The sequence below is a fragment of the Myotis lucifugus genome, unplaced genomic scaffold (genome assembly GCF_000147115.1).
Source record: "Myotis lucifugus unplaced genomic scaffold, Myoluc2.0 scaffold_1555, whole genome shotgun sequence".
NCBI classification, from domain to species: Eukaryota; Metazoa; Chordata; class Mammalia; order Chiroptera; family Vespertilionidae; genus Myotis; species Myotis lucifugus.
In genome coordinates, this window is record NW_005872603.1 from 33,352 (window position 1) to 44,661 (window position 11,310).

Here is an 11,310-nt window from a genome sequence, read left to right on the forward strand (position 1 = left end):
TTTTAAGGAGATACTCAAAGGGAGAATCAGCTGTGTCAAACTGAAGACAGACTAATCTTTTAATTATTGTAGCCCAAGGGCTGACTGAGAAGTTTTAGTAATATTTGGCTTTGATTTCTTCAGAGACTGGGGATATAACAAAAGTTGTACTTGCAGTTGAGAAGTTTTAAAAGTAGGATACAGTGGTTACTTTATATAAGCCTTTGGAAAAATAAAATTATGATTTTGGCATTTTAATTATTTTAAAAGAATTTCAAAGCATTGTATTGCTTTTTTCATTCTTGGAGAATTGGGACAATTTGTTTGTTTTCCATTGTTTTAGGATACTGTTAGCCTTTTAAATTCTTTGAGGAAAAGAGAGCAATAGCTCATAATCTCAAAGTGATGTAGACTTTAAGACATCACTGAAAGGATGCTTCAGAGTCCATTATGATTTGACCTCTGAACCCTTGTGTGAATTTGTGTGTTAACGTGTATGATGCCCTGTAAATTTTGCATTTTATTTGAGTTTTTAATTTATTTTTGTTTCAGTTAACATTCTAATCAAGATCATGCATTAAAATATAGTCTGCAAAATACAAAAATCACATGTTTTGTTCTTTATTATAGCAGCCTCACGTCAAAGCATTCGCAGAGTATCTCTGGAGGAAGTTCTGGAATTACTAGGAACAGGGTTTCTACGTGGGAGTTCAGGATTTCTTCGAGCCAGTGGTGATATGCTGAAAGGAACCAGTTCAGTCAGTAGGGATGTTCGAGTTGGAATTACTCAGGTTAGGATCACAAGTCAGTATCTAAATGTAATTCTCACTGGCCCGTAATGAAGGTTTTAGGATCTGACTCCAGCCAGAAGTGATACTATGCAGGGTCATCACTCATGCTCTTATATTTATAAATAGATATGGTGAGGCCAAAACACTTTTTAAAAAATATATATTTTTATTGATTTCAGAGAGGAAGAGAGAGAGAGAAACATCAATGATGAGAGGGAATCATTGATTGGCTGTCTCCTGCACATTGGACCAAGCTCGTAACCCAGGCATGTGCCCTTAACCAGAATCAAACATGGGAGGGACCCTTGGGTCCTCAGGCTGACGCTCTATCCACTGAGCCAAACCAGCTAGGGCTAGGCCAAAATGCTTTTTAAAAGCTAGATTATGAGAGAGAACCTTATTTACCATAAAGCCACCTAGATAGGCTATTCCACACAATATTTTCAATTCCTAGTAATGGGATATTTTTGTTTTATTTCCTTTGAAATAACATGAGTATTTTGTTTTTAGGCCTTGTATCTTTATGTATCTTGTGGTTTAACATGTTTTTTATTGTGTTTATGTGTGCATGTACAATTCAAGTTTAAGCTCTTAGGTACATATTTTTCAGCATGGGCAGTATTGTATTTCCATTTTATATGGTTTCAACTCCTAAGTAAATATTACAGCATGTTATCTACTTAAGTGCTTAAATTCCTGGTCCTAAACAAAATTTAATAAACTAAACTCTGGTAAAAGTATCTTAGAATAAAACAAAACAAAGGTTTCTGCATTCTTTCTTAGAATTATCTTGTTTCCTGAATGCCATTATGGTTCAAAACAAGCCTGTATTTTTTTTAATTTAAAAAATATAGACATATCTCTATTGATTTCAGAGAGGAGTGAGAGGGAGAGATTAAAAACATCATTGATGAGAGAAACATCAATTGGCTGCCTCCTGCACACACCCCACTGGGAATGTCCCAGTATAATTAATTGTAAACTAGTTTTTCAAAAAAACAAATTACATAAGAAAACTGTTCTTGTATCTCTGGAGTAAGATAAACCATTAACTTTCTTTTTAAAAAAATATTTTTTTATTGAAGGGAAAAGAGGGAGATAGAATGATGAGGGAGAATCATTGATTGGCTGCCTCCTGCACGTCCCCCACTGGGGATCAAGCTGGCAACCCAGACATATGCCCTTGACTGGAATCGAACCTGGGACCCTTCAGTCCGCAGGTCGACACTCTATCCACTGAGCCAAACCAGCTAGGGCAACCATTACTTTCTTAAAAATAAAGAGCAGTGATTCATCACTATAAACTTACAGTTTCTAGAACTAAAATCCCTTAGAGTTATGATATTGGAACACAGTTAATTCTTACAATGTGTTCATATGTTTTATTGGATTTTCTTGTTCAGAATGTGAAAGAGCTTGAATTCTTTGTTCAGAGAAGCCACAGACACATTTTTACATATTAGTTGGCTATGCTGACTGTTCTGAAACCTTTCATAAAGCCAAAATAAAACAGGCAGCATTAATGCAAAACTGCAAATTCAGTTTGGCTTAGAAAACAAAAAAATAGTGTTGTATTCATATAGCTAAAATGGCTGTAAATGAGAAATGATAAAAGAAATATTAGTAAATTCTGCATATTTGTGGAAGAGAAGATATTAACATAGAATTGAAATTATTTCATTTTGAAGATAAAACTCCTCTTTCTTTTTTAGGCTTATGTGGTATTTATTTCAACACTAGGAGGAGCATGGCTAGAGAAGAATTTTGCTGCCATTCTTTCTCATATCCTAAGCCTTGTGTCACAGTCACACCCTAAAGTCACCCAAGCTCAGGCTGATGCTGTCTGCGGTCGCCGTTGTGTTTCATTTATCCTTCGAGCTACTATAGGAGGCCTTCTTGGAGAAAAGGCTCAAATTGCTGCTGCTAAGGATATTTGCCAGGCTATATGGAAGTTAAAGAAAGTGGTCGGTATGAATCTACTAAAATGACCTGTTTTAACAGTGCTAAAGGATTTGTCCCTAAGGAAAAGCTACACTGGTATATTACTATATTAATACAAAAAACACTAATAACAGACATCAGTTGTTTCAGAGTAGTCAATATATAAATGATACATAAGTTACCTAACATAATAATAACTATCATATGTACAAATCTTAAAGGCTGGTAATAATATTTCATCAGAATTCATGATCTTACAATAGAAGCTGATGCATTGTTTTTGAAACAGTTTTTATCTCAATTCCTGTACTGTTCGTCTTGTGTATCAATAAAATTGAAATCTTTTTTAGTTTTCCATTAGTTCTTTCAGTGTCACTTGCTAAGGGAATAATAAGGGATCTATGGTCAGGTTGCTTGAACTGATTCGGTAAATTAGTTCAGTTCTTTGTTGATGGAAGTCCTCTTTTTAGTATTTCAGTTATATAGATCAAGTGGAGGTACTAATTTTTGCTTTTATACTGTTCCACTCCTAACACTCACCTGCTGTAATCTATTTTAGCAAAGCATTGTTGCATAGTTAATTCTTATACTTCTGTCAGATGCTGTGATGTGTGACGGTAATTTGGAAACCCGGCTTGGCTCCACAGATGTAGCAGCCAGCCAGCATATGCTGGTGTGTGCTTTACAAGAACTCGGAAATCTCATACACGGTCTCGGGACCACAGCTGCGCCTTTGCTGCAGGATTCAAGTGCAGGTATCTATTGTTGTGGCTCATCTGAACTCCTTGTTTTTATTTTTACTCTACACAACTTTTTTCCAAGGAAGAAAATCTCCCTCCTACAGTTTATTTCTTATAGATACCACTGTGTATTTACTAGAGATGTTTTATGAAATATATATACTAGTAATCAAGATTATTAAAACATATATATACATATACACATATATACACATATACATATATATATAGGGTTGCTTTTGCTATTGAAGGTTGTTCTCTATGTCTCTCCTACCACCTGCTTTTCTCTCTGGGGATAGTTAAGATAATGGGAAAATGGAGAAGTAAACCTGAACTCATATCTCTCATCTGCAGTGAAAACATTAGTTTTTATATGGTACAAGTAATTCACTTCCTCAAAGTTTTTTGTAAGCAATCTCTGTTTTCTTTCTCTTCTTGAAAATTATGTAATCATTGTGAGAGATAATTCACATTATACAGAGTTCACCCTTTTAAAGTATACAATTCAGTGGTTCTGGTATGTTCAAAGTTGTACACTATCTAATCCCAGGATGTATTCATCATCCCAAGAAGTCCTGCACCCATTAGCAGTCACTCCCCATTTCCCTTTCCCCGAGCCTTTGACAACCACTAATCTGCTTTTTGTCTCTATGGATTTTCCTGTTTGGACGTTTCATGTAAGTGGAATCATACAGTATGTGGTCTATTGTGACTGGCTTCTTTCATGTAGTCACTTTTAAAAATAATTTTTAATGGTTTTTGTCCTTTGTGATACACATTTCCTGTACACTGAAGCTTTACATTATATTTTGTTCATAAACTCTTCATCCGAGGGTACATATTATTAAAGTAGCAGTCAATATGAACTATTATATGTTTTGATGAAGGTGTATGTTGAATCATTGCAAATGTGGATATTTTTTCTAACTAGTAGTGGTAGTCCACTTTCTTCATAGTTGTTTAGTAGTGCATTGAGCACCTAGCAAATCCTAGAGCTTAACATTTTGTTCTCATATAAGAGCAATATGGTAGATAGGAAGTATACTAATTACGTATATAAATGTGCCAGAAGGGATTTTTTTTTAAAAAGGAGGATAGAGCATGGTGTGTAACATTTCTTCTCAAGGTACTTTTGTTACTTACTGATAATTTTTAAAAAATATTTTTTTATTGATTTCAGAGAGAAAGGGAGAAGGAAAAAGAGATAGAAACATTAATGATAAGAGAGAATCACTGATTGGCTGCCTCTTGCACACCCTCCACTGAGGATGGAGTCCACAACCCAGGCATGTGCCCTGACCAGGAATCAAACCTTGACCTCCTGGTTCATAGGTCAACACTCAGCCACTGAGCCACACCAGCCTGGCAGCTTACTAATTTTAATGCTAGTATAATTAATAATAATCTCAAGATAAAGTAAACAGAACATGGGCATATTTAGGAAATACAAGTTTTCTTTTTTGTACTGACTTAAGCCAGTTTTCATGAGATATATTAGAAGAAACAATTATTGGATACAAAAGTTATTTATAATTATGTATCACTTTTTTTCTGATTTAGCTTTTGATAAAGATAATATATACTTGATTCATGTGACTACTTATTCCTTTGACTTAGTGAGTCTTATCTGTGTAGCTAAGGCATTGTTTGTTTTTCTGTTCTTCCAGGCATTCTTGACAGTGTCATTTCAGTTATTCTTCATCCTAGCATATCTGTTCGGCTAACAGCAGCCTGGTGTCTACACTGCATTGCTGTGGCATTACCTTCTTACCTAACGCCGCTCTTGGACCATTGCCTTGAAAGGCTTACTGTACTTAAGTCTTCACCCGAAGCAGTGACTGGCTTTAGTTTTGCTGTGGCAGCTTTATTGGGAGCAGTGAAACATTGTCCTTTAGGAATTCCTCATGGAAAGGGCAAGGTAATGATTTCATTCTCTACATACAATAATGACATTTTAAGTTTTTCCTAAAAACATCATGGGCTTTTTTTTTTTTTTAATATATTTTTATTGATTTCAGAGAGGAAGGAAGAGGGAGAGAGAGAGAAACATGGATCGGCTGGCTCCTGCACGCCCCTACTGGGGATTGAGCCTGCAAACCGGGCATGTGCCCTTAACTGGAATCGAACCCGGGACCCTTCCATTCGCAGGCGGATGCTCCAGCCACTGAGCCACACCAGCCAGGGCATCATGGTCTTCTTGAGATAATTCACATTATACAAAGTTCACCCTGTTACAGTATACAATTCCGTGGTTATGGTATGTTCAGAGTATCACCCAGTTGCAGCCATGCAGGACAAATTTCTGAGCAGTCAGTTGTGTATCACTTAAGTGTTAAATATTATCAACATAATTATTGTGAAAATGGAAGGACTGGTTAAATAATGTCTTACCCACTCTTAAACAGAAATGCTATCTGTACTTTTTGTTAAAAGTATCTTCTTTTAATAAAAGAACTTGTTCCTAAAGGCTTTATTTTGATATATATTTAGCTCTGCCATAAAATACATTTTAAATTGCATTATAGCCTGGCCGGTAATGGCTTAGTGGTTGCATGTTGACCTATGAACCAGGAGTTCAGGGTTCAATTCCCAGTCAGGGCACATGCCCAGGTTTCAGGCTTGATCCCCAGTAGGGGGCATGCAGGAGGCAGCCTATCAGTGATTCTCATCATTGATATTTCTGTCTATCCCTCTCCTTGTTCGCTGAAATCAATAAAAATATTTAAGTTGCATTGTAAAAGACAAATAGAGCTGCAAAAGAAATCTTAAGCTTCATGTGATAATTTTATAGTTAATATTATTAGTGGTGATATTACTTTGAAATTAAATATAGTTAGATAAAATAGACACAATGTTCTTAGGAACCAAGATTTTCCATATTTAAAAAAGTGCTGTAAGCACAACCAATGGACACAAGACACTGGGGGTTAGGGGAGGCCGGGGGAAGGTCAAAGGGGGAAGAAAAAGGGAGACACATGTACTACTCTTTGTAATATTTTAAGCAATAAAACAAAATTTTTTTTAAAAGTGCTGTCGTTATAGAAGCAAGAAAGTTAAGTAAAAGTCCATATGTTAAATTTGAATAGAAAATATTACTATGAATTTTTAATTTCCTATTTTTGAAAACACTTATGTCCTCTGTCCAGTGAAAAGACCTCAAAGCAATGACAACCAAGTAGCAGGGACAACCCCTAGTGCCCAGATTATGGCTCTAAATACCATTTCTAGTAAAGGAACCAGAGCTTCATGGAGGAATGTCTGGTTCCAGGTCTGGGGCAGGAAATGCACAGTACAAGCCTGGAATATCTGGCCAACACCATTTGAATTAAGGTGACTAACAACTTTGGGAAGTGATACCTTCATTTAAATTACATTCTAAACACATTACATCTTGCGAAGTAAAGAATTACCATTGCATTTATATAGTTAAATTTAATATCCACAGATCTTACTAGGTTAGACAGACAGGATGGTTGGTTTGGTTCTCATTCTCTGAGTGTTATCCATTGAGTATAGGCCGCAAGTAGTCCTAAATTAGCAGTAAGTTGATGGGTTGTTTTAAAATCCACTAGCCTACCTCTTTAGAAAATTTACATGCCAAGTCATAATAAAAGTGATTAGTAATAGAGATATTTTCTTAGGCATATTAGATACTTGTTGGCTTTTGTACTCATGCATGCATTAGTCATGAATGTGAAATATCTGGTTTTTCCTCTCAGTTTATAACACTACCTATTTCATAGACTTTTAAAATATAACATTTTAATGAATCTCACTGTACTTTGAAACTTCAATATAAGGTTATTTTGAAAGCTTTTAACCTCTGTAGTATATAGCCACTTAGGTATCAAAATGGTATGCAAAAATTTAGCCCAGCCAGTATGGCTCAGTGATAGAACATTGACCTATGAACGAAGAGGTCACGGTTCAATTCCTAGTCAGGGCACATGCCCAGGTTGCGGGCTCAATCCCCAGTGGGGCTCTGCAGGAGGCAGCCAGTCAGTGATTCTCTCTCATCATTGATGTTTCTATCTCTTTCTCCCTCTCCATTTCTCCCTGAAATCAGTAAATATATATATCTATTTTTAAAGTGGTATGCAAAATTTTTAAAAGATTCCTGTAATGAGGTTTTCTTTGGTAGTTACTATCTAAGATGGTTACTTAAAAATAAGTTCAAATTCTGTACAGCTAAACGTAAACAGTTGTACTATGTTGTTGCACATATTCTGCAAACAATTAGAGTTTCTGTGTACACTTATATGCCAATATATGTGAGAGTTAAAATTTTAAGACATTATTATTAGTTGCTGTTATTTGTCCAGTAACCTTAAACTGATATGCTTTTTTTTTTGCCTTGTTCTTTTATATGTAAATAGATTATTTTAACATTAGCAGAGGATTTGCTGTGTTCTGCTTCTCAAAACAGTCGCCTTTCAGCTCAGCGCACACAAGCTGGATGGTTATTGATTGCTGCTCTGATGACATTAGGTAACAGTCTTGTGGAAAGTTTACATAACTATGAACTTTGTGTTTTCTGATGTAAAATATTATAATGGGTGATTTGACTAGACTAACTTTTAATATATACCAGAATTTAAATATCTACACAAATACTTGTTTTCTAACCAGTCACCTTAGGAAGCTATATACTTACTCCATTCCCCAAAATGTGTTTTTTTATTTTTTATTTTTTGGCTTACACAACAAAAATTTATTGTCTCTCCGTTCTGGAGGCTAGAAGAACAAGATCAAGGTGTCAGGGTTGGTTTCTTCTGAGGCTAACAGATGGCCACCTTCTTGTTATATCATCACATCGTTGTTTTATTCTCTCTGTGTGTGCATCCCTGGTGTCATGTGTGTATTCTTTTTTTTTAAATATTTTAATCTGAATAATTCTTTACTGGCAATTTTTTTTCAATAGTTTTTCTTCATTTACAAATCTTAAATGGCTTTCCATTGCTTATAAAATTAAAACAAAACCTTGTCTAAACAGCTGCATTGAAGTATAATTATTTTTATTGTTTGAAGTATTATATATGTCTCCTTTTCCCCGATTGACACCCTCCCCCACTCCCACCCCGAGGGCAACCCCCACCACCCCAGTGTCTGTGTCCATTGGTTATGCTAATATGCATGCATACAAATCCTTTGGTTGATCTCTAAACCCCTACTCCCCTGCCCCTTGTCTCTGGATCTGTTTTTGTTAATCAGTTTATGTTGATCATTATGTCCCACATATGAGTGAGATTATGTGATATTTATCTTTCTCCAGCTGGCTTATTTGCTCTCCAGTTCCAATCATGCTGTTCAAATGGTAAAAGTTCCTTTTTTTTTTATAGCAGCATAGGATTCCATTGTGTAGACGTTCCACAGTTTTTTAATACACTCAGCTGCTGGGCACTTAGGCTGTTTCTGAACCTTAGCTATTGTAAATTGTGCTGCTGTGAACATAGGGGTGCATATATCCTTTCTGATTGGTGTTTCTGGTTTCTTGGGATATAATCCTAGAAGTGAGATCACTGGGTCAAATGGGAGTTCCATTTTTAGTTTTTTGAGGAAACTCTATACTGTTCTCCACAGTGGGTGCAACAGTCTGCATTCCCACCAGCAGTGCACGAGTGTTCCCTTTTCTCCACATCCTCTCCAGCACTTGTCGTTTGTTGATTTGTTGATGATGGCCATTCTGACAGGTGTGAGATGGTACCTCATTGTTGTTTTGATTTGCATCTCTCAGATGATTAGTGACTTTGAGCATGTTTTCATATGTCTCTCAGCCTTCTGTATGTCCTCTTTCGAAAAGTGTCTATTTAGGACCTTTGCCCATTTTTTGTTTGGATTGTTTATCTTCCTTTTGTTAAGTTGTATGAGTTCTCTGTAAATTTTGGAGATTAAACCCTTATCTGAAATAGCATTGGCAAATATGTTTTCCCATGAAGTGGGCTTTCTTGTTGTCTTGTTGATGGTTTCTTTTGCTGTGCAGAAGCTTTTTATTTTGATGTAGACCCATTTGTTTATTTTCTCCTTAGTTTCCATTGCCCTAGGAGCTTTATCAGTAAAGATATTGCTACAACATATGTCTGATATTTTGCTGCCTTGTGGCGTCTTCTAAGATTTTTATGGTTTCCTGTCTTTACATTTATGGTCTTCAACCATTTTGAGTTTGTTTTTGTGTATGGTGTAAGTTGGTGATCTAGTTTCATTTTTTTGCATGTATCTGACCAAATTTCCCAGCACCATTTATTGAAGAGACTGTCTTGACTCCATCATATGCTCTTGCCTCCTTTGTCAAATATTAATTGAACATAATGGTTTGGGTCTATTTCTGGGTTCTCCAAAATGTTTTCAGATCTCTTTATTTGAAATTCTCTTGAAGACCAGTTTATGAACCTTAAATAGGGTAAGCCAATTTCATCATCTTTCAGGCTTAACTTTGAATGACTCTGGCTTTTCAAAAAATAATTCACATCCATCATCAGAAAAAAAACATTTTCCAAAACATAAGGTAGGCAAGAGAACATACCATAGCTTACGAATCCATTTCTGTAGTTGTTGTGGGAATTGGTAACACCAATAAGGTAGTTACATTGAAGGAGATAAGGCTCATTTAAATTATATATTTTTTAAATTAGTATGTATTTTATGGTCATGATAATTATAGTTATATCCTGTGACTTTGAAATTAAATTTTATCACTTAATTACAGCTATATTTTAAGTCTCTACTTTATAGTCATGTGATTTATTGCTAGAATAGAAAAGTGGCTGGATTTGACCAATAAATCATTTTGACATCTCTGAAATAATTTGATCTAAAAGGAGCTTAAATTAAAATAAGCATAAATGAAGAACCACTTTAAATAATGTTCTTGAGATGATTAAAGAGATTTATTGGACTAGATCAGGGTTCAGTCTATACACCAAATTTGGCTTGCTGCCTATTTTATACAGCTTATGAGCTAAGAATGGTTTTTACATTTTTAATGGTTTTTTAAAAAAACTATTTTGTGACATGAAAATCAGTTTTCAATGTTTGTAAATAAAGTTTATTAGAGCACAACCATGATCATTTCTTTAAATATTATTTGTGTCATTTAGGCACTACATTAGCAAAATTGAATAATTGCAACAAATTGAATAATTTGGCTTTAAAAGACAAAAATGTTTACTGTCTAGCCCAGCCGTGGCAAACTACAGCCCGCGGGCCGGATCCAGCCCGTTTGAAATGAATAAAACTAAAAAAAAAAAAAGACCGTACCCTTTTATGTAATGATGTTTACTTTGAATTTATATTAGTTCACACAAACACTCCATCCATGCTTTTGTTCCAGCCCTCCGGTCCAGTTTAAGAACCCATTGTGGCCCTCGAGTCAAAAAGTTTGCCCACCCCTGGTCTAGCCTTTTATAGAAAACTAGAGGCCCGGAGCACAAAAATTTGTGCACTGGCGGGGGGGGGCGGTGTCCCTCAGCCCCACTTGTGCCCTCTCACAGTCTGGGACCCCTCGGGAGATAACGACCTGCTGGCTTAGGCCTGCTCCCGGGTGGCAGAGGGCAGGCCCAATCCCTAGGTGCAGCCCCTGGTCGGGCTCAGAGCAGGGCCGATAGGGGAGTTGGGGCACTGCCCCCTGTCATGCACAGAGCAGGGCAGAACGGGAGGTTGCAATGCCACCCCCAGTCACACTCAGGGTAGGGCCGATTGGGGGGTTGGGGCGCCGCCCCCGTCACACTCAAGGCAGGGTCGATGGGGAGGTTGCGGCGCCACCCCCTGTCATGCACAGAGCAGGGCCCATCAGGGGGTTGGGGAGCTCCCCCGTGTCACGCACAGAGCAGGGCCCATCAGGGGTTGGGGAGCTTCCCTCTGTC

General features: G+C 36.7%; 1 protein-coding gene across 7 annotated transcripts in view; it reads left to right on the forward strand.

Moving 5' to 3' along the window:
• The window catches only part of LOC102432081 (HEAT repeat-containing protein 5A-like), a 51,724-nt gene that overhangs the window by 33,301 nt on the left and 7,113 nt on the right, over positions 1-11,310 (forward strand). For 5 of the 7 annotated variants that reach the window (XM_023748567.1, XM_023748568.1, XM_023748570.1 and 2 more), the window contains 5 exons: positions 610-770; positions 2,483-2,738; positions 3,311-3,466; positions 5,119-5,369; positions 7,828-7,939. In XM_023748567.1, coding sequence (XP_023604335.1) covers positions 610-770; positions 2,483-2,738; positions 3,311-3,466; positions 5,119-5,369; positions 7,828-7,939 — 936 coding nt within the window. Of the gene's footprint in view, positions 1-609; positions 784-2,482; positions 2,739-3,310; positions 3,467-5,118; positions 5,370-6,597; positions 6,782-7,827; positions 7,942-11,310 lie in introns of those variants that run through there. The other 2 variants (XR_002827534.1, XM_023748571.1) reach the window with 2 other exon arrangements.